General features: G+C 49.7%; 7 protein-coding genes across 7 annotated transcripts, besides 2 other annotated features; 3 read left to right on the top strand and 4 right to left on the bottom strand.

The window, feature by feature from the left end:
• Positions 1-168, top strand: FPSE_04627 (uncharacterized protein; the record flags this gene model as incomplete). The annotated part of the gene is made up of 1 exon (XM_009257745.1): positions 1-168. A coding segment is annotated over one exon (168 nt), but the record flags the coding sequence as incomplete, so codon positions are not given.
• A 1911-nt stretch (positions 169-2079) lies between these two features.
• FPSE_04628 (uncharacterized protein) lies at positions 2080-2299 on the bottom strand (the record flags this gene model as incomplete). Its single annotated transcript, XM_009257746.1, has 2 exons — positions 2080-2095; positions 2151-2299. The coding sequence occupies 2 exons, from the start codon at positions 2297-2299 to the stop codon at positions 2080-2082; spliced, it is 165 nt and encodes a 54-aa protein (XP_009256021.1).
• Positions 2300-2960: 661 nt separating this feature from the next.
• Positions 2961-5201, bottom strand: FPSE_04629 (uncharacterized protein; the record flags this gene model as incomplete). The annotated part of the gene is made up of 6 exons (XM_009257747.1): positions 2961-3649; positions 3703-3915; positions 3964-4036; positions 4092-4841; positions 4897-5057; positions 5159-5201. 6 exons carry the CDS (start codon positions 5199-5201, stop codon positions 2961-2963), a joined length of 1929 nt encoding a protein of 642 aa, XP_009256022.1.
• Positions 5202-6497: 1296 nt separating this feature from the next.
• FPSE_04630 (uncharacterized protein) lies at positions 6498-9408 on the bottom strand (the record flags this gene model as incomplete). Its single annotated transcript, XM_009257748.1, has 3 exons — positions 6498-8957; positions 9007-9102; positions 9181-9408. 3 exons carry the CDS (start codon positions 9406-9408, stop codon positions 6498-6500), a joined length of 2784 nt encoding a protein of 927 aa, XP_009256023.1.
• Positions 9409-11668: 2260 nt separating this feature from the next.
• FPSE_04631 (uncharacterized protein) lies at positions 11669-16484 on the bottom strand (the record flags this gene model as incomplete). The annotated part of the gene is made up of 2 exons (XM_009257749.1): positions 11669-15764; positions 15823-16484. 2 exons carry the CDS (start codon positions 16482-16484, stop codon positions 11669-11671), a joined length of 4758 nt encoding a protein of 1585 aa, XP_009256024.1.
• A 2264-nt stretch (positions 16485-18748) lies between these two features.
• Positions 18749-18789: a microsatellite.
• Positions 18790-19171: 382 nt separating this feature from the next.
• On the top strand, positions 19172-20444 carry FPSE_04632 (uncharacterized protein; the record flags this gene model as incomplete). Its single annotated transcript, XM_009257750.1, has 7 exons — positions 19172-19217; positions 19296-19318; positions 19379-19389; positions 19442-19471; positions 19532-19612; positions 19669-20287; positions 20337-20444. The coding sequence occupies 7 exons, from the start codon at positions 19172-19174 to the stop codon at positions 20442-20444; spliced, it is 918 nt and encodes a 305-aa protein (XP_009256025.1).
• Positions 20445-21233: 789 nt separating this feature from the next.
• Positions 21234-24170, top strand: FPSE_04633 (uncharacterized protein; the record flags this gene model as incomplete). Its single annotated transcript, XM_009257751.1, has 3 exons — positions 21234-22109; positions 22167-22715; positions 22764-24170. The coding sequence occupies 3 exons, from the start codon at positions 21234-21236 to the stop codon at positions 24168-24170; spliced, it is 2832 nt and encodes a 943-aa protein (XP_009256026.1).
• Positions 23416-23670: a microsatellite.
• Positions 24171-24244: the final 74 nt, after the last annotated feature.

Genomic DNA, 24244 nt, shown 5'->3' with positions numbered 1-24244 from the left:
AACGCTGGTGGTCAAGGTGGTGACCAGAACGGAGGTCAAGGGGGCCAGGGTGGTCAAGGAGGTCAAGGAGGCCGTCGTTTCGGACGCGGCGGTCGCGGTCGTTTCGGAGGCTTCAACGCTGCTTCAGCAGGGGATGGCGCTGCCAACGGCACAACTACGGACGCATGAAGACAATGATGAGTTTATAGAGACACAGGCAGAGCCATTCTACTTGACCAAGGCCCTGGAGGTTTTCGGTGTGAGTACCCAGTGGTGGTTCTTGAGTCGAAAAATATTACAATATTCGGCCAGAAGATTAATGAGGATGGAGTTTGGGTATCTGGCTACTAGTTAGAGAAGGGTTTGGGTTTACATCTGCCCGCCTATGGACAATGTGATGATAGGATACGAGGACTTGGAGGTGAATGCACTTCAAGATGTGTTGTTTATTAGTTGAATAAGAATCGGTCACTCTAAAACTGCTCTACTACTGTGCATCGTGTTGTGAATACCTCTTTTTCATGAGACTCCTCTTACAATCTACGTTGGAACCGGACGAAGATAGTGCGGAGTAGACAAAACAGTTATTTTAGTAACCTAGTTACACATTTGATATGAAACCAGAATATCATCACCCAAACCATAAGAGTTTCATTGTAGACGCTGGTGTTGGGCAACGTGAGAGTCAGGTGAAAGAGAATTGCCGTCACGAATTGAAGTTGTATGAAACGAGCCTAAAATAAAACAGAGTTGCTTTATAGTCTCAGTCTTTGGTATATGGTATAATGCGAATGGATATGTGAAGGCTTATAGACATATTGTGTTAGTAGAAGAGTTTTGCTCATCGGTATTGTGCGGCGTGCGATGCCCATGTAATACAACAGAGTCCTCGTGGAAGTGAGATAAATATTTGTTGGTGAAATTTTAAATAGAGAGCATGAAATGTTCGAGACTATCTCAAGCTTACGTGATGTTTATCAGTTCCTTTCTCTTGTCAAAGGGACGACATGTCAGCGCCCTTCCTTCCATCCCCTTCTCCACAAAGTAACTATTTTCTCTTTAAATGGAGAAATAGTGCGGGCTGTCGAGTAACAGAGCAACTAAATATTCTCTACTACCGTTTTTGTTCAAATGATGATTCGTGGAGGGATGTGGTCTCATAAGTAGAGACATAGGACTTAGCTTCGAGGTGTTGGTGACTACTTGTGAACTCAACTCCTGTTTCTACATATTGGCAACTGTGTTAACAGAGAGAACGATAACTTCACCTTAGATATTCATTGCAGCTAGCAGTCGCAAGTCGCCACATGTTTCTCGAACAATTCGAATGCCATTTGGTGAGTGTGTTGAATGCCTGCCATATGCTACCAGGCAACATCGTGTCCAGACACTCCTGTTGCAAGTCCAATATCTTAGACTAACAGTATTCATCAAGAGTCGATGTCTGTCCGTTGCTATTACACATCTGGGCCGAGTCCTCCTAGCAAGCATTCTGTATGCTGAGCCGTCTCATGCGTTTGTTTATACCCACAGGTACATTGCATCTTAGCGAATGGCAATGCCGAGCATCACCACAAATTCTTGTACTCGGTGTCGTTCGTATGGTCTTGGACATAGCGAAGGATTTGATACACAACACCACAAAGTGCCTTTAACAAAGGCTCTCCTAAGTTAATACCCGAGGACAGTGAAGCTAGCATCGAAGCAAATAATGTTTAATTGTTATGCGGAACTAGGATAGTTATGACAGTATAGGCCTCGCACATCACTGGCTTCTAGAAGACTTTATGATGGAAGGATATGTTTAGTATGACGAAGGATATCTGTGTTGTAAGAACTGAGGTTCGACAAGTATGCAGGGCAACATCAGCTTTCATGAAGGATCATAGGAGAAGAGACTGGATCGAATGCTGAATCGACTTTCCATCGTATTATTCACACATGATGCAAGTTCTTTGAGTATGTTATAAATCAAAAGACACGCTTGAATGGTATTATTTCTTTGTCCATCAAAGAATGGCACGACCAAGTTGAACAGTCCCTTAGACTTAGGTCTATCCCATAACAAAATACTTTCTTTCCACTCCGTGATCTGACCCTCTAACCACGCTGACGACTGTCGAAGAGTTAGTATCATGATAAGAAGCCCGACATGGAAAGTGAATACTTACGCGCAGCCCTGAGGCGTAACAACACCAAAGGGACAATCACCAGAGAGCTTCTCAACGATCTGGTCAAAGAACACAGGCGTAACGACGATACCAGCGCTGACGATAGACGCAGCAGCAGAAAGAAGCGTGACAAAGATTGTAGTCTTCATTGTGACGAGGTTTAAATACGCAGTGGCGTGATATTTGAAGAGATACTCAGGAGACAAGATATTGTGGGGAATAAGAGATAGAGAAAGACGCTTGAAGTTACAGAACCAGCTGAAACACAAGAGAATAAGAATTGAATTAAAAAGATGGCCGACAAGGGCTTTTCGAAAGAAGATGAATTAATTTATTTTTGGTCAAGTTTAGTGAAGGGAAGTAAAGAGAGAGGAGGTAGGGAAATCCAGACGGGGGAAAATGGGTCGGGAGGCGGCAAAAAAAGGGACTGTTACAGGGGCGTGACGGTCAAGGTTTCAGGTTGTAAAACGGAACGGCTATTTACCAATAGGGAGATATAGTCCGGCTCTGTAACAAAGTCATCACTGAGCTTAATTGCCCATGTAAACAAGACTTTACAAAATATGGATTTCCTGCTATCTGCCTATCCGTATGGGCCTGTTGTGGTTTCGACCTCACCTTGACCCTGGTATCCCAAACATATAGCAAAGTTCACCATGTCCAGCAAATTCAAAGAAAAGCATATAGTTACGTGTTGCATGGATTGCCGAAAACAAGTGGAATAGAAAAGCTCCCAGCTTTAGAAAAGTGCAAGGCTGGTTATTGAAAGCTATAGTAAAAGTCGACTCTCCTTGACGGGTGGCCGCGTCTCTAATAAACCCCACCACTTTGGTAGTAACTGTCTGGTGCTGGAGCCGAGGGACCGTCACCAGGAGGAACATATGGCTTGTACTGGTTCTGTCCACCACCGCCGCCTTGGCTGGGAAGACCGTGGCGAGCATCATATCCGGCAGCGTTTCCAGGCTGCAGAGGGGGAGGAGTCATGACACTCTGAGGTGGAGGAGGAGCCGACCCTGTGGGCATAGGGGGGGCTTGTGAAGGGTTGTAGCTCTGATATTGCTGTGGCTGCTGTTGGTGTCCACCGTAGGGGCCAGCGGGTGGTGCACTGGCGTTCTCGTTGGGTTCTTCGGGAGAATACACTGAACTGGAGAATGTGGCAGACGGAGCAAGCGGTTGTGGGTTGTTAGTTGCAATAGGTGAGTCGTACACAGAAGTGGCCAGCTCCTGGGCTCCATATGTGCTTCCAGGTCGACCTCCCACAGGCGCTTGACCATACGGGTTATTGCTCTGAGCTTGATTGTAAGGGTTGAAGTTCGGGCCAGGTGTCGAGGTGTTGATAGGGGCGGGCTGTTTGCCGTTGGAAGGAGATTCATTTCTAGGAGGATAAGGTTGAGAGCCAGCGGGCACTTCAGCTCCTGCTACATAAAAGGGAGCTGGTTGACCTGGGGGTTGGTTCTGGAAGTTAGGGGGAGGAGACGAAGCCTGGTATGGAGGTTGCTCTAAGATACGGTCAGATGAGCTTTGCATGTCGATTTTTAGAAAGGTTACTAACCTCCAGGACCAGGCGTGTAGTACCGTGATGGGTCCTGAGGCGGTGCTCCCTGGGGAGGATATCCGCCAGCTTGGGGATAACCTTGACCAGGAGCTGGGCGCATAGCATACTGCTGGTAGTTATGCTGGGGAGGATGAGCCATGGAAGACTCCAACAAAGCCTCGTAGTCCCGTCGAGCTTTGATGAACTTTTCGTTCAATTGTGTAAAGTCGTCTAGTTATCGTTAGTCGCATGCCACACAAGCAATCCTCCCATACTGACCTTTCTTCTGAGAATACTTCTCAATTAATTTGATGAGCTTTGGTCGAATAGCGAGTGTCTGGTGGTACAGCTTCTAGAAACTAAGTTAGCTCGGTCCATCCGCTCAATGCGCAACAATCGAAACGTACGGAAATCTCCTCGTTGTCCTCCTCTCGAGGCGCTGTGTTAGAAGTGCTGAGCAATGTGAGAAGCTTCTCGACGTTCTTGATCTCGGCAAACACCTCGGCCTCCATCTGAGCCTCGCGCTGCAGCTCATCCGCGGTGGGATCGGTAAGCTTCTCAACATAGTTGAGTGGGAAAATACCAGTCTTGCCCCTGAGAGAGCCTCGCCACCAATCTTTGTAGACACTTTCGAGAACAGCAATCACGTCGCCCTTCTTGAATTCAAGCTCACCAGGCTCAGAGGGTGCAAAGTCGAAGAGAGCACGCACTCGGCTCACTGTCGCAGCTGTGGTTCCGGCTGGCGCTGGGGGAGCAGGACTCTCTGTCTGGTTGCTGGGACCAGCTTGCACCCCTGGACTGGTGGCAGCAGTCTTCTTGCGCTCCTCTTCTTGGAGACTAAGCGTGAGCGCCATTTGCAGTTCTTCCTCCTCCTTCTGGCGATCGACATCGGTAAGACCCTGTTTTTGAGGAGCGCTTGGGGGCTGAAGGTTCGGGTTACTTCGTGTGGCACGGTTGTAGGCATCACCCATGATACCCAGCTCAGGGTCATTGTTGAACATGTCGGTCCAACTCTTCATGTGCTCAATAATCTTTGACTTGACTTGTGTGTGGGTGTTGCGGTCGTTGGTCAGGCGAAGAAGGGCGTCTGTGAAGGCACGGCTGGACAGTTCGCGATGCATGTTCTTTCCGCAGTTCTGGGCGAGCGCATGCGCAAGCTGATCCGGGGTTAGCAGGCGAATTCTGATGGCAGAAAGTAGGACTGTGTCGTACCTCAAGAGTGTAAAGCTGGACGTTGGCATTGCGATGCGCGAGACGTCTGATGATACTCTGAACGGCCTCCTTGGCGCCATTCTGATCGTTGCTTACTTTATCGCAGACCTCGATAATGGCACCCCAATCTTCGGATGTGAGGTTCTCGTCGGTGGCCTTGACTATGCTGGGGTTAGTCGCACGATCAGACACAAAGGAACGAGCGCCGACTAAAGGCAGCCTGCTCGCTCAGTTTGGCAAGAATGAGAGGGGCATAACGTACTGACGACATCGTCGTAGGGGCCTGCTGCTGAGGCTCGGAACATGGTGGGTGAGTTGGGTATCGTTTGTCGACAGGCGGCGGGGAAAGTAAGTCAACGCGGTAGGGGTGCGTGGGGTATTTGTTGGCTAGAAGCCTTGGGGATCTTGTGCGGATATCGATCGTATGGCAGGAGGAATAGGGTCAACAGAAGTGACAGAGTTGCAGTTAAGGTTGAGAATGCGTTGGAGACAGTGATGCGAGATGAAGATGTCCCCGTACCAAGACCCTGGGTTACGTTGGCCGTCGCACTCCACAGGCACGTCACTTGAACCGATCTGGTAGACTGGAGCCTTAGAATGCACTGTAGACAGTTATCGCACGTCGTAAGCGTCTTTGTAGATATACCTATTGACTGGCGTATATTTCACGTAATAAAATAAGCTCGTGGAAAGTTCTAAATAAGGCAAGTTAAGGTAAACGAGTGTTTAAACAGGCTTCCTTCCAGCTTCTTCCCTTCCACTGATGACGAACGTGCGGCGAGAAGTAGCGGGGCTGAGCTAGAGTAGGTAGGTAAGGCATGTAAGGCAGGCTGGGTTACCATGATCTTGAAGCTCCCCCTGTCAGGTCTGTCCAGGTTCATGTGGCTAGACGACACGCGTGCGCCACACACATGCACAGCCAACCTCTATCCGAGATTGATCAACTCAACTGTATCACGATTGATTCCTTGATCAGTTCTCACATGATAATAAATACCAAGCTTATCGAGATCCCAATCTTATAAAACTCACGAGGTTCTGAAAGCAAACTTTACAAGGGTCAAAGCGATATAGTTCAAGATATTGTTAGTTGCTACCGCAGAACAGCCTAGACTCGCTTCTTCATTGTCTGTCTACCTTCAATTTCGCGGCCAGTTGCGCGTCCTCATTACATTTGGTGACGTCCTTACGTGGCGCGGTCCCTCGGATTGGGTATCATCACTCAAACACCTAAGCACTTCAGATCAAGGAGGTACGGCAAATACTTCTTACTCAAGAGTAATATTCAACGCTGCAAATGCCTTTGGCCCTGGTCGGGAGAAAGGATGCATCTCACTAGTTACACTCGTTGCTGCTACAAACCCATAATAATTTATACATGTCCATGTACTCTGTACGCCGCTCGTTCATTCCATCCATGGCAATCTACTGTATCCATCCATCGGGCAGCCAATGCGCCATCCTGCCGGCAACTCCAGTGCCTTTGAAACGAAAACAATAATTCTAATCAAGTCATGGATCTCTGTCCACTGTTCGCTGCTAAATGAATGCTGTATTTGCAGTATGTCCAAAACGCATATGCATGTGTTAATATGTCGTCCTTACCAACCCCGTCTTGAAGCGTTACGGCTTTCATATCCTCCCTTATCTGGGCCAATATTGGGGCCTCCAGATGCGCCACTACGCGCTTCTTCGATGCTTCGTCGGCCTTGTGGATCCATTTCCGAGAGATCAAAGACCAACGGCTCCTCGTTGACCGAGTCGTCATCACCCCGGACCTGTCTATTGAGAGATCCGTTGAAGCTACCACGAGACGACTGCGGTGGGGTCTGTCTGTGTGAAGCCATGCCCATATACCGACGACGTCCAAATGGTGAGCTAGATGTCGCTGCCGGGATCAGACCCTCAGGCGGGTTCTCTTCCGAGAGTCCTTGCCGCAACATATCTGGGGTCTCCGCACTCCCAGTACCGGCAGCTGGCTCAAGTCTGTCCGATGGCTTTTGCGTAGATTCTTCCTCAAGTTGCATTTGTCTGCCAAGCAGAATGCTCAAAGTAGGTGGCTCCCTGTCATCGGCACCCAAGCTGATACTTCGATGTGCAAAAGCTGAGTCTGTATCATCATCATCAGCCATTGACCGATTTTGTATCGCAACAGAGCTTGCTCGTCGCTGGTAAGTTGTAAGTCGTGGCGAGAGAGGAATATCAATCGCTGTTGTACCATCTTGCGTAATTGTGTTTTCTCTGATAGTCCCTGGCTGGGTGTTATCGGAGGTTCGTCCTTGACGCGATGTGATCCGTCCTTGGCCAGTATAATCAATAATTGAATTCTCGCTCAGTCTAGACGGAATTGCTGGTGTATGGGGCGTGTGAGGTGAAAGTGGCTTCCCAGGAGATGATGATGCAGACACAGAGGCTGGTGCAGTCATTCCAGGCACGCTTGTCAATTGCCTACTGGAGGAGCTTGACGATCTCTGCATTTGTACGGACGATGTCATCGACTCCGTAAGTGCGTTGTTTGAGTCCCTCATCATATGAAAGCGGGACAGTTGCGCTACAGTCTTATTCGTTGCGGATTCACCCGTCTTCGAAGGCCCAAAACTCTGCAAGGTCTTCTTACTATCCAAGGCCTTAATGAAGTCTTCAAGTTGTTCATTGTCGTCTCGGAGGGATTCCGAGCTGGTACCCGCCACCTCAGCAAGCAGTCCAGACCCTGGCTGTGCTACTGATGAAGCCAAGCTCTGCCTTCCACTGCTTCCCTGCTCGTCGTCTCCGGCTTTGCTAGCGCCCCCAAACGAGAGCCGTCCACGGCGGTGGGTGAAACTGCTACTATAACGACTAGTCGATGCCGGTCGAGGAGAGCCTGCAACTGCAGTTTCTCCTGACGATGTAGGTGGGCCACCTCGCAGAGAAGCTGGCATGCCAGCAGTGAGAGATGTTCGATTACCCGCCTGTCTAAGTGAAGGGATACCTGGTCGTGTTAAAGACTGAGGGGAGGCGGGTTCAGCGTCGAGTTGTCTGGGAACAGGTGAACCCGAAAGCGAGCCCGCCTTGAAAGGCTGGAAAGACACCGAGGGCCGTCTGCCTAAGCCCTCGAGAGCTGGCAACTGCGGTCGTGCTGTACCTTGGCGGACTGGCAGAGAGCTTGGGCCACCTACATCGTGTTGTGCCGGGATAGATTCTGGGGGCGAGCTTGTGTCAGAGCCTGGTTGCCGCACTGATCTCAGAGCCGAGATCGGGCTGGTTCCTATGGGAACGTTCCCGTGAAACGTTGATAGGCTTCCATAAGCTTGCTGGATATCACTTAAATTTGGTTTTGATCGATGATCACGGAGCGACCCCGCCTCGGCCGCAGGCGCCCGCGATGTGGCATGCTGTTGAGGAAGGGAGGGCCTAAAGAAGTTCTCATCCACGCCCATGAAACGAGAGCTCAGCAGAGCCTCAGAGTCATCCACACGAAAGTTGCAGTCACTTCGATATGTGACGAGCGTGCTTAATCGACCAACAGGCACCTCCAGGTCGCCAAACACGTACTCCGTCACTGGATCTGGCCTTCCATCAATGGGAAGGCGTAGCTGGTCATAACGCGGGCGGTCAGGTTGGGATAGACGTATTCGACATCGGGGAATGAGAGCAGGATGTGAGTTTTTAGCAGCTCCTTGGCTGGCAAATTTCCATGCTGGAAGCAATCGGGTTGTGATGAATAGCGAACGGAAGAAAACAATAGCCTTCTTGTACACAGTCGGTAATATCGGGCCAAAGTCGACGGACGTCATGCCCGAGTGCTTCAGCTCAACTTGCCATCTCTCGATGACAACTTCGTTGTTTCTACGTGATGCGCCAGAGCTGTCGGTGGATGATCCATAAGAATTCAGCTGTTCCATCACATCCCACCTTTTGCCGTTCTCATCGACAATGACAAGACTCTGGCTATCCTTCAGCCGAGAGGCATCTAGGTAGACCTCGATAACCATTGGAGGAGGGCGGTTGTCGAGGCTACCGCAATTCTTCCAGATCTTGAGTTCATCTCTGAAGTCGTCAATCTCATCTGTCTCGATTTGGAACTATTCACTAATCAGCCGCTGAAGGTATACGGATAACCAGCAAACATACCCATTTGTTGGGTTTCCGCGCGCCGTTAGCGCCGCGTACAGGCCTGGATTTAATACGTGAGTCGAGGACAAGCACAGCCGCCTTTGCGTAGAAGTTCTGTAAATGGGATTGTATCAGCATCCAGAGCAGTAAACCAGTTGACAAGCCTATACAGCCGTGCCATATAATTCATACCTGTATTATTTGGTCGAGTTTCCTCACGGAATCAGCAGGAGGTGCCGGTATCGGTGGGCTCTCGAGGGAAGGCGAGTTTGGGACATCTCTGCCGGCAAGATTCGAGCCAGCGCGAGGGCGAGAGCCCAAGGCAGCCTCTCGGGCGCTGTTGGATCGAGATGGTAGATTCGGCTGGGCCGTTGCGCCTGGGGATGATACCCTGGCTGGGCCACGGGGTTGCTGGTGCATGGTATATCGTGTTCGTGCGCGCAAAGGATAATGGTGTTGGTTGTCTGCTATGGGATTGATCACGAACGTATGGGGATCTTGATCGGCCAGGAGACCTGCTCATCCATGGTTCATGTCGTTATGGATAGATCGATCGATAGATAGGGAAGGGAGGCTCGATGGATGAATGATGGCTCAGATTTCGACGGTCTTATCCTCTGGAATCGGGAGTAGGGACGGAGGATGGGTGGTTGCAGGCAGACGAAAGTGTAAAGTGTAAAAAGGAACAGGGCGACGGAGGAAGCTTGGACCGTTGGCTACCTGTTGTCGCTGTCGGTGAGATTGGATGTGAATGCAATGCAGAAGCAAAAGCAAAATCCAGGCAGGCAGCTCCCAGGGTCGTTGTCGATAGATGTAATAGGTCTGGGATATGTGAGGTGTGAGAGAAGAGGGTCTAACACTGTACAGGACGAGACAAGAGACAGTCCCGCAGGAGGTGGTACTAACAAGATTCTGGAGGGTACTTGGCGCCGTCGTCTAGTTGTTTGTGTACCGTATTTGTCTGTTTTTATTATTCGTGCCCGGCAACAAATATGAAGCAACGGGTTGCCGCAGTATGAGTAGGGCAGTTGCAGAAACAACGAGTAATGAATGGGTCGTGGCCCGAAGGAAGTTTGATTGTTTCGTTTGAGCCGAGATAATAATAGTAGAGCGATACAAGTTACAACACAGTAAAGTCGGTACCTCCTATTGCGGAAGACAGCCCGAGCTAGGCCAAAGGTCACCACTCAGGACCTCGTGATGGGGGACCGGGGCTGTCGTCATCGGCTAGAGCCTCACGTCACAGGGCTCATGGGTCTGGTACCTTGGTGTATGCGCCTGAGTCGAGTCAGAGGTCAAGTCAAGTCGAGGTAATCTTTGATTAATCCAAGATTTTACCGCAACTTGTCGATTTCCAAACATGTACAGCTCTATAATCGACCGATTGTCGCTGTGTCCTGTGACCCGACAATAGAGGATGGACAAGCCTCGAGTGCGTACCTACATACTGTACGGTACGATACAGGTCGCATCAAAGCAAAAGATAACGATTCGTATCAACGCACCTCCAAGGACCTCAAACGGCCTATAGAGGGGGGCTTGAGCTCGGATCAGCACCAACAGGGGGTTGCTTTGAATCGCTCTGGGGCAACCCCATTATGTACGAGTAAGCGCCTCAAATCTGCTTGCTCTTCCATTTCAGGGTCTTGGTCCCCGCAAAGGTTCTCGTCAAGGCCTTTGTGTGCCCGTTACTACCTACCTGTGTAGCACGCAATCCAATGGGAACAGCATGTGCAATCTATCATGGATAGGTAGGTACCTATCCCTTGTTCCTCAAGCAACTGTACGGTACCGTGGATGGACTGAACTATAGACTTAGGCAGCTTCTCTTCTGGTTGGTCCATGATGACAGTCACAACTCAATGCCAGTATCGAGTCGGGTGTTGACTCATGACATCCCTCCGTTTCCCCCTCTCTCACATTCACTGCAGACAACCGAAAAGAGTACAGCAGATAAGCCCGTAGGTTCTGGAGATAAGCTGCCTATGCTCACTTCACTAGATAGACGTCTGCCTGACCACAATGCAACTCACTCCGTTATCAAACCTATCGCATATCTCTTTCCATGCCTCCGATATGCGCTTGCTATAGCCTTCTTTATTGAGTCTAGTCTTGTAGATCCGGAACGTTTTGCGTCTTTGATCAAACATCCCCGCAAATGCATCGTGTACAAGGATAAGAGTTTACATGCCACAGCTTTTGTATAGGTAGAAGGCACGTTACGCATTCAGTAACCTTGAGAGCTATGGATAGCCAATGGGATATACCACCTTGATGGAGACATAATCAATCATGGCATTTGATGGTTTATACAACGTTAAAAAAAAAAAAAAGAGGTTGCCTTGTACCAAGAGTCACAATGTAGGGCATCAATCATGGCATATTTGTGCCACAAATCCATAATTGATTGAGCTCATTGGGCTAGAGCTTTAAGCAGCATGGCCGTTCAATCCGCATATCTCAAGTCATTTAACGACATCATTTTACCTTTACCAGAATGCTTTCATTTCTTCTTTGTGAATTGGGAGATGATCATATGTACGATATTCTTAGCGTTGTAACCAAGTGTCAATAAATACACTGAAGAAGACCCGCCGTCCAGGCACCACTTGGTGATCCTATCCTATACCATGTCTCGTTGAGTCCTATGCTCCTCAAGGTCATCACCACTGGTGCCATATCATGCAGCCTGAGACTTATTGCCACGTCCTTTCCCTCCTCTGCCACGACTGCCTCCAACTCCACCTCCACCTCGTCCTCCGCTGGACCCCCGACTGTTAGTGTTTGGGCCAGCAGCCACGCCGCCCTTGGCTCCGCTTGCGCTGCTCTGTCCGGGGTTCGCGACCACTTCACCGGTGCTCTTAGCCTTGCCACCTCGTCCTCGTCGACCCCTTTTTGATGCCTTGTTGTCTTTTTCTCGAGCATCTTTTTGCTTCCGTCGTGCCTCCTCCTCTTGTGTTCTGCGACTTTCCTGGTCCCACCATTCTTGGAACGCTTGCTCTTCCTGGATCTCTTGTAGTGACCGCTTCGCAACGGCTTCCTTGACGGCTTCCTGCTCGCGCTGCTGCTGACCAATAATATCGGACATGCTGAACCCGAGCGTTGCCTCCGCCTTGGGTGCTGGTGTAATGTACGACTTGGAGTGTGGTACCAGCGGTTTTCTAGGCAGCTCTGTCGAGGGTCCTGCAACAATTGCGGGGGAGCTGTTGGTTCGACCCTGTCCCGGAAACCTTGTGTCGGGTGACGCAGTGCGCCTTGTTGCCGATTTTGACTTCGTTTCTGAAGCGACAAGAGGTTTCGCGTTGGCAGATACTCCTTTGGGCATATTTGATTCATCATACATGGCCTCCTTGAGAGACGTCTTGGGTCCAGAGCTTGCCGCTTTCCAAGGAGCTGGTCGTCCACCTTCTGGGACCGTTTCCCAGGGTACATGGCTTGTCGACCCATCCTTCGCCGCAGCTTCCGCCGCCGCCAGTGCCTGAAGCTGCCTCTTTCGTTCCTTTTGAGACACCCTAGTCTGGGGTTTGTTTGCGGCTGCATCCTGTATCTTCTGGGCTTGGAGCCCGGCAGTCAACGCGGACGTGGAAGTCGCCTCTGACATGATGTCTTTTAGATCTAATTTGGAAGTGGCCAACCTGGAGGAAGACCAAGGCACTCCAGGCTTGAATGGTCGACCTCCTGGTGTTTTCAAACTGCCCAGTTCTGATGGTTGAGAGTCTGGAGACAAAGAGAAAGAGAGGGGAGCTGGGCTATGCGCGGAACCTGTATGCTCCTTGCCCTTTGACTCCCGCCATGTTTTGGGAAGCTGAGGAATATCGTCTGTATCTGGGGGCGAACGAAGTTTTGCAGCTTCATTTGTAGGCGACCGAGGTTTGGCAGAGAGAGAGCCATACTCGTCTTCCATGTCAAAGATCATGTCTGCCTGTGACTGCTTCGGCCGTAGACTAGGACTAAACGGCTCGTTGCGCCCACCTCTGGACTTGCGCCTAATTGTATCCGGAGTTTGCAAGGGGCTGGCTTCATCCAAGCTTCCAATTCGCGTCTTGAAAGACGACGATAGCTTCTTTTCCTCGTCTCTTTGAGTTGTTTTGTAAGCCATCTCTTTGATTCTAGCCTGACGCTCTTCATCAATATCAGCAGCCAACTCAGGGTTACTTTCATGAAGCAAGAGCTCTGCCCTTCCGCTGCGCACAAATGGGAATCGCGCAAGTTGGTTGTCACGAACCACGTTATCGAGCTCAATCAGTAGATCCTCGTCCAAATCATCAAGAAGATGATTTTCAAGCATTGACTCCAGCTGGAGACAGATGTATTCGAGACCGGTATCCTTGAATTCTGTGATGGAACATTGACTAATCTCGTTGAGCAGATTCGAAATATTTCTTGTTGTGACAAACTTGCCGATGAGCGCTTGACAGATTTGAGATAGCCTGTCAAGCATCAGCTCGTTTGCAACGCCCATCACATCAAGAACTAGCTCTGAGAGCTCATCCACGTTGGACATCGCGACATTGTCAAAAAGCTCTTGCCCAACATCTGCATAGATGAAGGACATGACATAGTGGAATGTTTCAGGGTCGACATGATTAAGATCAACCCTGATTCTTTCCGCAGCATCCATGCCATCGCGGCGTTCAGCGAGCCATTGGCCTTGAGATCGCCCATTGAACATACCCTCGAAAAAGGGGCACCGTTGACACAATAGCTGACTGTGAGCCATGATGTCTTCTCCATCTAGCTCAATAATGATGTCGGCATCGTCAAAGAATGAAGGGTCGGATATTGCTTGTTTGAAATCATCATCGAGAGAGTCCTCGACACCGGTCTGCAAGCGAACTGCTGCTTCCAATCTGGGCAAAGCAAGATAAGTGGCGACTTTCATCAATTCTGTCCGAACATGTCGAAATCGGAACGCAAGTGGAGGTGCTTCGCGTGTGTATTTCCATACAGGGACAAACTTGTCCTGGTAGGCATGAACCACAACATTGAGAACAGTGTAGATGTCAACGTCGAAGAGTGTCAATAAGGGCTTCTCTCCAACAAGCTCGATGCGGAATGTGTCTGTGCTGAACGTTGACCCTCTGTCACGCAGTTCCGTAAGTCCATGCCGCAGAACCGAGCTTCTCCCTGCAAGAACCCAACTGTGAACCGGTATTTTCATATCAGGCAAAGACGAGGAACAGATTGCCATATTCATGTCGTCGTACTGGAAGGAACTCATGTCCAGCCAACGTCGCAAGTCTGTCTCAATATCGGCTGACCGGAGAATTTCATATGTGACAGGATCACGTCTTTCTCTGGTTATAGCTGCTTCCCACACTTTGCGAGGCTTCTGGTGTTGCGAGGCCTCGAAGTCGTTCAGGCAAAGTAAGGAACCGATATCGTCGCGAAGTGACTTGGCGCCAATCTCAATCTCCTGTGCCATGACCTTACTGTCCTTTCTGATGGCTGCAAAGGCACCAAAAATGGAACTTCGAACAGCCACACAGTTGGTAATGTATGGCACTCGCTGGAACTTGACATCTTTGCGTTTTATACCGTTCGATCCAGCAAATCCAGTCAGCTTGCCTTTGGTGCGTTTAACTCGGTTCCATACAGCCCCTGACTCTGTACAGATGATGACTGAACCATCTTCTCCGACTCCAACAGAGGCAACACCGTCCTTGCGGGAATCCCAGATACATTGCGGCTGGGTCAGCGCGTTCTTAATCTTGACGGGGTTGGTGGTGGAAGCAGCAGATTGGCTCAAGTCTCCCTTGTCGTTGAGGTGTAGTGTAAAAAGGTCTCCGCGAGCAGTCACCGCTGCTATTGTTTCGCCACCTGCAGTAATAAAGTTGATCTCCCTTCGACCTCCGGACTCGTAGCGTGTCATGGTGATGTTGTTTGAAAAGACATCGGGGAACGGGAATTTGACCAGGTTATAACCATAGTGGCTAAAGACCCATACGGTATGATTAGACAGTAGACATATCGTAGCTTTGTCAATAGCAGATACCATCTCAATTGGGGCTGCCAAAAGCGAAGCAGCAACTTTCCGGGGGGTATGCTGGATATCGAGAGATCTTGAATCGGCGTCCATCAGAGCAAGCTGTCCTACGTTCCGACCCCAAGTAAACAAAGAGGCTCCTGTGTGAGCGACTGAATGGTTTGCAGAGGCAGCAACCCCCAGAACAATTTCCTTCTTGAGAGACCCAAAGACTTGGCGAGGGGTAAGGCTCATGGGCTCCTCATCTGCCTTCAGCGGGGCGGGCAGAGCATATCCAAGCTGTGAAGCAGAGTTGAGACCCCATGTCCAGAGTTCTCCATTGTCAGCGACGGCCATTGTATGATTCTGGCCCAGTGCCACTTGGTGGATTTTCTTATCCAGAAACGGGCCTTGAACAGGAACAAACTTAAACTGTGTGTTCTCATCTCCTAATCCAAGTCGTCCTCCACGGCCAACACCGCAGATGTACAGATTTGATACTGGATCTGTGGTCAAAATGGCGCTATGCAGCTTGGACATGCACACATCTTGAATGACAATGGGACGGTTCCTGACCAAGGTTGGTATCTCATCCAGATTTAGAGAAGATGGCGCCTCAACATCCTGTTCTTCCAAATGAGAATGATAGAATCGGTGCACAAGAAGGTCGGGCCTGGAGAGATAAACCCGGTCAGGATACTGACGATCATCTTCATCTCCAACTCCAAGAGACCGGTTCTTGTTGCTACCGAAAACAAAAAGCTCATCGCCATCGATCGATTTTCTCAACCCATGCGAAGCTTTTACCATACTGGAACAATAATTAGTTAGGCCCAACGAAAAAAAAAAAGATCATTTTTGCTGCTCACTGATGGAAATCATCACCTCCGCTGTCGATACTTTCAGCATCGCTATCCGAGCTGTTTCCATCTTCCATGCTCTTCAACGACCTTGCAGCGATGGTCGAGTTGTAAACATCGAAAGGACTGTTGCCCTCATGATCCTTGGTCTTGATTAAAAGACCTACTTTGTTGACAGCATTCAAATTATGGCTTGTCAAATCTACTCGCTCCTTTTCCAACAACAAGCGTGCTATCGAAATGTTTCCAGCATATAGAGATCGATGGAGGGCGTTCCAGCCACTCTCAGGATCTTGGACATATAGGTCGATCGCGGGGTGTTCGACAAGGGCTCGGACAAATTCATAGGCGTTTGGGTCGGTAGACGAGGCGGCACGGAGAAGGACTGTGAGTCCAGCATGATCGCGGCTGTTGACTTCGGTTCGTCCGAGATGCGTATTATTATCCCTTGATTTGCCTGGTGTCTGCGGATGTCCGGATGTGCGTCGTTGCTTCGCTGCAGGTCGTGGAGAAGTCCCAGGAATACCAGGGCTTCCTCCAAAAAAGCTACCTGATCCTCCTACCGCAGGACTCTTTGAGACAGACTGAGCATTGTAGCTGGCTGGGGCCAGCAGACGCCGAAACCGTTCGACATCGTTTTCCCAGTAATATTTCCACAGTGAGTGACTCATGGGCAGGGGGTAGGGCAAGCAGACTCTCCCGGGCGCGAAAGGCACCTCGCTGTGACTCTCGATGGGTCACGGCTTATTTAAAGGTGCAATTTGAAGCGCAGGAGAGCTTGAGATAGTGACAAGCTCCAGTAAGTGCGAGAAGTAACGTTGTTGGCGCAAGATAAATTGCGACAATTGTCTTTGGTATAAGTTGCCACCGAGCGTGGATTTGATCGGCGAAAGGTAGATAAAGGAGGAGAGCACTGGTCGGTTTGAGCTTCGTTTGGAATCACGATTCTTCAAATTAAAAACTGTTCGGTACTGTGACGAAGCTGGGGTGATATTTATGAGTCGAAATGACAAAGAAGGATCGGATCTGTCGGGTTAAAGGGGGTGAAGTTGCGATGTCATAAACGACTTTAAGACTCGATTCGAGGTGGACGGATAGCGAGCCCTGGAGGGGCCAATTGTGCGCGTCAGCAAGTGCCCGCCTTAGAACCTTCCATGAACGTGCCCCAAAAAACGTGCCGTGCACCAGTAGATAGAGCCCTGGAGCTAAAGGACCTACCCCGCCATGCAACTGCATGCAATCACTACCTGTCTCTCTCTGTCTGTAGATTGAGCCAATGATGGCTCTTCTCTCCAAGGTGTGCAGCTCAAGCTACTACAACATAATCTGAGGCTTCACCACATGGCTTCGATAGATGCCTTTCATTTGTCGCTCACCATGTTTGTTACTGGCTTAAAACGTGCTGTGCGTGTGTGACAGAACAGTCACTTGTCTCTTGCGTCTTACCTGAGCCACCAGGAGGCAGCACCGGCAAGATCGCATGCTCTTTTGCTGCACACATCAAGCGTTGCGAGTCTTTTAGTTGTTTACTTTGGGTATCCCATCGCAAGTCAGAGAAATAAGACAACGGCCTGATATAGGTTGAGTCCTCTTTTGAGCAAGCAAGGCATTCATTTAAAGTGATATATCGAGCGAATCACTTCTCTCTCAAGGATGAACGGATTGGCGCATCGGGCAATATGCATCATCTCCGGATGCCCGTGACCATTATGAGGCATGGTCTGTCAGTCGTTTCGAATCAGGCCTCTTGCCGTAGTATTCGGAGGAAGAAGTCAGCAAAGACAATTCTGTGAACTTGAAGTTGTTTGACGTCTGCTACCAGCTTTGTGGGAGCTGAGGGTTGATATGAAGAGCATATCGGGTGTTTGTGAAGGATGCGCAATTCCCCTCAGTCCTTCCAGAGATCTGAAACAAATCAATTGAACTACGATTTTGCGGCCCTTACTTATGACAGCATGTACTCTGTACAATTTCGGTTCGACCTAAACTATAGCTGGTATGGTACTGTCAGGGTTCTTCCATCTTGTCCATCACCGGTCAAAGTGCCCGATCCGCTCGGTCGACGGGATGGAGACCGGTGCACGGTGACCGGAATCGTGGGGAAGCGGGATCAGGGATGTTCGTTCATGCGCAGTACTTACCGCGAACAATGTGATGGCTCTCTTCTGGAAATTGTGTCAAGTTGGAATATCCTATAAGTAATCCCAATTGCGGCAGGTTGCGGCAAGGTGCTTCGAGATCTTGAAAGAGAGACGCTCTCAAGCCTGGGGACAAAACGGCAAGTTTCCGCGGTATTTTTGTTCCAAGAACGGCTAATATCACAATTTGAGAAAAGTTGGTCAATGAGATATGTCTCCAAATTCTTTCCTTAACAAGATCCGTGGTTACACGTTAGTGGTCACGGCTCACTGTTCTATTGCCGCTCCCTGCTCAGAGTCATGTTTTTGCAGCAATGAGTTCCTCCGAGACTTTTATTAAACCTCAAAATAGCTTAAGAAGCTGTGTGTTCTTGGCTTCTGAAGGTCCCAGCTCCGTGGAGCCGCATGTGCATCATTTGCGGACTCTTGTCTTTAACAGAGCCTATCAGACAAGTAGCTCATAGCCAGGGACAAGGGACCCCATCGACGCTGCTGCTCAGGTACAGCGGCTTGAAGGCTTGTGATGGCTGGGTAAGAGCTTTGCCTAATGGTAGACACCGGGCATTCGGGCTGCGTTTCTTCTGGCGACTGTTTAGTCGATGTGCCACAAGAAGTGTGAGGTCAATAGTTTCACAAGAGTATAGAAGCACAAAGTGTTCTTTGTCTTTTCTAGAATATGTAGAAATAATAAATAGGTGCAGCCAAGACATTGTCGATCACACCCAGACTTCCCTCGTAGCTTCGGGGAAGAATCGGAAACTCTCAAACAAATATCCATGGACTGGTTGCAGGATCATAGGACAAGGGCAGGATAGAACGGGACAAGACAGGAAAGGACCCCCTCCCCCAGGTCTTGACTGTCTGCCATCTCCACAGTCAATTGATCCATTCGGTATCCTTCTCTACAATGCCGTTGTAGTTCTGTTATTCATCCCCACTATTCGAGTTACGGAATCTTATCATCCAAGCCCAATCCCGATAAGACAAAGGACGAAAGACGAAAGACGCACCACCAGAAACAAATCCCTCCACTCTCCGGTCCGGTCTTCGCTCGGAGCTCGCCATCTTCCCTTCCGTTAGCTAATCTCGACTTGACTTATTCTTTTGTCAACTTGCGACAACTCTCCACTCAACCTCGTCTTCTTGTTCTTGTTCTCGTTCTTTCTTCCTGTCTTTGCTCCTCTTTATCCGGTCGCCAGAACAGTCTCACAGTCGTCAAAATGTCTGCTGATCAGCCCCTCCCCTTCATCTACCAGTTCGCTGCAGGTACGCAACATCTCCCCGTTCGCCCGTTCAACCTTAAAACGCTTCCCCCAGAGTCAATGGCTAACTCGAGGTGAATAGGCGCCATTGCCGGTGTCTCGGAGGTATACTCATCTGAGTTTTGTCCCGTTGGAAGCCATGGCTAATTTTTGTGTTGGCTGTAGATTCTGGTGATGTAAGACCATTTCTGTCGCGTGCTCGAGATATTTTAGCTAACATGACCTTAGGTACCCTCTTGACGTTGTCAAGACCCGAGTGTATGATCAACCTCGCGTGCGCTTTTCGAAATACTATACAATCACTAACTAAACAATTAGCCAACTGCAGACTGGTTCCGGCGCCACCGCTGAGTACAATGGCATGCTTGACTGCTTCCGCAAGATCATCAAGCAGGAGGGGTACGCTTTGCGCTCACCACTCGGGCATTGCGCACGTAGCTAACGAAATGCGCCAGTTTCTCCCGACTCTACCGTGGTATCTCTGCCCCCATTCTCATGGAGGCTCCCAAGCGAGCTACCAAGTTCGCCGCCAACGATGAATGGGGCAAGGTCTACCGAAAGATGTTTGGTATGGACAAGATGAACCAGCCTCTCTCCGTCCTCACCGGTGCCACTGCTGGTGCCACTGAGTCTTTCGTCGTCGTCCCCTTCGAGCTCGTCAAGATTCGTCTGCAAGACAAGGCCTCTGCTGGAAAGTACAACGGCATGGTCGACTGTGTCGTCAAGACAGTCAAGAACGAGGGTCCTCTCACCCTATACCAGGGTCTCGAGAGCACCCTGTGGCGCCACATCCTCTGGAACGCCGGTTACTTCGGCTGCATTTTCCAGGTCCGACAAATGCTCCCTAAGGCTGAGAACAAGAAGGCTCAGATCACCAACGACCTCATCTCTGGTGCCATTGGTGGTACCTTCGGAACCGTGCTCAACACTCCTCTTGATGTTGTCAAGAGCCGAATTCAGAACACCCCCAAGGTCGCTGGCCAGGTCCCCAAGTACAACTGGGCTTTCCCTGCCGTCGGAACTGTGCTCAAGGAGGAGGGTTTCAGTGCTCTGTACAAGGGTTTCTTGCCCAAGGTAAGTCATCTTATCGAAAAGGGAGTACGAAGTGCTAATGATTTATCAGGTTCTCCGTCTTGGTCCCGGAGGTGGTATCCTCCTGGTTGTGTTTACAACTGTTATGGATACCTTCCGCAGCTGGCACTACCCTGTTACCAGTGCCCTTAAGAATTAGGTTGTAAAATGAGAATAAGGTCAAACGAGCATAGAAAGATACCAAATCACATTTAGGCGGTCTCCGGGGGGCGTCCAATTCTGGAACGGCATGCTAGAATCTGATTATTACATGCGCATCCTTTCAATCCCGATCAGATGATGTAGAGGAGCAAGAACAGGGCCTTTTACTTCGATGTAAGCTACAGCATTGAATAGAGCTTGAGTCAAGTCATTGTATATGCAAATCTCACAACATACACGTAACTCTTGTATAAGGTGAATTTGAATGAAAGTCAAGGTAGTTAGTAGATTGCTAGAATCAGTATTCTCAAATATTGTCATGAGTGCATCGCGTGTGGTGCTTTGGCATCATCTTCGATGTGAGTGTCCATTTATCGTCCACCCTGTACAGCAGTAGTCTGGCTTTCATCTCTGCGCAGCTACCGACTTACACGGAACTTCACAAGTTGGCTTCCTTGTTACTCCACCTCTATTATCTATACCGCAGTACCAATTCTAGACCTCTCTACACTTAGACTTCCTTTTGCTCTCTCCTAACTAAGACCTCCTTTCGTTTCTTCTTGCTAAATCTTTCTCATAACCCTCCTCTAACCTTTTGTGCTCTCATCTGATCCTTTATGGTCAATCCTAAGATCTCTTATGATCTCTTATGAAACCCATCTCTTCAGTCTTCTTTGACAGTGATTCATCGTCTCTTCCAAACCGTCTATAAAAAGCCCCCTTTCTTCTCTCTTTTTTCATCTCTCTCCTTCTTTCATCCTTTATCCTTCAACCATCAACCATCAAGATGTCGGACGGAGACTCTGAAATAGACTTCTTTGACCTCACCGATGAGGATAATCGTCCAGAGTCGGACGATGAGACATCTCTCCCGCTGGAGCTGACCCTGATGTTTGACGAGCACGGTCAGGGAGTCTACCACACCATCGAAGCACCTCAAGCAGGCGATCCCATTGAAATGGACACGGACGGTACGCTTGAAGAGAACGACGACGATGACGATGACAATTGGGAAGATATCAACGACAATGATGAAGTTGACCAGCCCGTGGAAGGCTCACCTGTCCAATCAGAAGGCGAGGCAGCAGAGAATCCTAACGAATATGACCCTGACGATGATGGCTTCAACGATGATGATGAAAGCGAACAAGACAGAGCGCGATTCGACGATATGAATCCCGATGCCGCCCTTGTGGAGGCTCTGGAAGCAGACTCTACCTCCATCCCAAACTGGGATGGCAGTTGCTTTCAAACATGCCGCCCCCCCTGGAATAGGTTAGCTAACAAGTACAAGGAGTGGCGACAACGTTTCCTTACAAAGAGAGCAGATCTGCAAAACTGCAGACGTGTAAACAAAATCAAGGTTACCCGTCTCAACAGACAAATCCGGGCTATGAAGGCAGCGATCGAAGAGTTCTATACAGTACACCACGCGAATATCAGGAAGGTCCGAAGACTCGTTCGAGAGAACCGTGCCCTTCGAGAATTCTTGTCGGACGAAGACTTGGCCAGGTTCCCGGAACCTGAACCACTGGGTCTCAGAGACATAGTGGCATCCTTACCTACACGCGTCTTGAACGATCTGCCTGACGACATCCGGGAGTACCTAGTCCTGGGGCCACGACATGTGCTGCCAGCTCCGAGTCTCCGAAAGACTGAGAAGGTATATGCTCATCTCCACTCCAGCATCTCATCGTCTTGGATCACTGACAGATCGTAGGAATGGCCAGACGTGGCCCAGGAATTTCTCGAAACTGGCCCCAATGCCGTTTACAAAGATTGGGGGGATGTCTACAAGCTCTCATGTCGGGAAGAAAACATGTCGTGGGCTTTCGGAGAATCTAGGCCACCCAAAACTCATCCATACCTCAAACTTGTTCCTCCTACGTCCAGTCAGGAACAGAGTGCAATTGCTGGCCTTTCCGATTGCTGTACTCCACCACCGCCCCCTCGTGATTACGATTCCTCGAGTTCTGATCAAGAACAAGGCTTTCAGCCATTCAGATTCCAAGATCTTCCCCCAAAGATCCAGCTCAAGATCTTGCGTTGGGTCCTCGTCTTCGAAGGCGAAGCCGTCCATCCTATCTCTCGACTTGATCCTTATTACGAGCCAGGCTCTATGCATCGGAACTGTAATCGACAGACTTCACTTCTCCATCGGTTTCATGTTGGAAGGCAGCCTGTTTCGCTAACTTTCGGGGGTATCCATCCCCAGAGACTTCTCGCTCCTCTCCTAGTTTGCAAAAAATGGAACACTATGGGTTCCCATGTATTCTACGGAATAAACACCTTTGTTTTCTCTTCCATTGGCGAATAGGGTCGCTTTGCGAGGAACATTGGGTGCAAGCTTCAGATTGTGCAGCACATTGAGCTTCTCTGGATGGGTTCACAGAGACTCACGTATGAACTTGATGAGAAGGGCAAGTATACGTCTCGCCGGACTCACGACTTGGCCTATCTGCCTGCGGCCAGCCGCCTCAAGACAATCGCGGTCCATATCCCCGAGTCTTCCAAGTCGTACATGCGACGCAAGCATGAACCCCCGAAGATCATCAAGTACTTGGAAGAGATCACGCGACACCAGCCAAACTATCGACCCTTCCGCGAGCTACGTAGTCTTCAGGGGTTAGACTATGTGTATTGTCTTCGTGGTCTGAGAGAAGTCACATTCTGGGATTATGACAAGTGGCTGAACGAGGAGGTAAAGATGCCAGTCCGCGACTGGACTTTCGTTCGGGACATCAACGATTGTGTGCGTCGAGAGAAATCGCACAACAAGGAGCACTTCTCCCAGATTCGCTACTTGGCACCGGTAATGGAGGGGTGTCGTCCCAGTGTCGCGCTCGCGGCGAGACTTGAAGCATTCGTCAATCCACCGCCTCGGCCTGCAGGACTCCTTACGCTTTCACCTGACGGTGAGCTTCTGTATCCACAACCTCAGGCTTCTGTGAACCATCCCATCGTTCTCTACGATTCTGATGATGAGGATCATCTTGATACTGAGGACAATGGTGATACTGATGACACTGGTGAAGCTGAAGCTTCCAGCGATGAAGGCTCAGGCGATGAGGGCTCGGGTGATGAAAGCGATGCTGACGACAGCCCGGATGACGATGATGGTGATGATGCAGATGGTATTGTTGCTAATGGCAATCTCGAGACTATTGATATCAGTGATGATGAGGCTGATGATGAGGATGAGGATCATGGCGAAGCCGGAGATGTCGCACTAGAAACAACCAACGCGACAGAAGCCGACAGGGTAGCCATGCCGCCTCCAGCAGCCCCTGTTCGTGCGAATTCGCGTGGGCAGGAAACATCGCCGCCGTTATTCATGCAGAGTGCTACCCCAGAGTCTCCGCGTCCAATGTTTGTCCAGAAGCTGGAAACACCGTCGTCGCCAGGTGCCTCATCTCACACCGAAGGCACTCCAGCAAGAGCAAAGCGTGAGGAGAGTTCCTTGTTCGTAGGCTCTCCTCTTCACGGGTGTCAAGATTCACCTATCGACATGACTCAGGATGCCGACATGCCATCTCCTGAAGGGCAAAACAAAAGATCGTTTGCCTCCTACAGCACGGTTGATGAAAACGACGAGTGTCTTTACATGGGTAGCTCGCCCAAGAGAGCAAAGACCGAAGAAGATGACGGTGTTGATGGCGGCAGTGGTAGTGGAAATGCTGCTAATGCGAGCTCTGGGCCGTTCATCATAAATGATGATGATTGAAGATTTGCTATTTTCGAATGAGAGGTGAAGATTTCGGGTTGATTTGCAGGCGACGATATTGCTATGGAGTGATT

This window comes from Fusarium pseudograminearum, chromosome 2 (assembly GCF_000303195.2).
Source record: "Fusarium pseudograminearum CS3096 chromosome 2, whole genome shotgun sequence".
Classification (NCBI taxonomy): Eukaryota; Fungi; Ascomycota; class Sordariomycetes; order Hypocreales; family Nectriaceae; genus Fusarium; species Fusarium pseudograminearum.
This window is presented reverse-complemented; position numbering and strand designations above follow the sequence as displayed.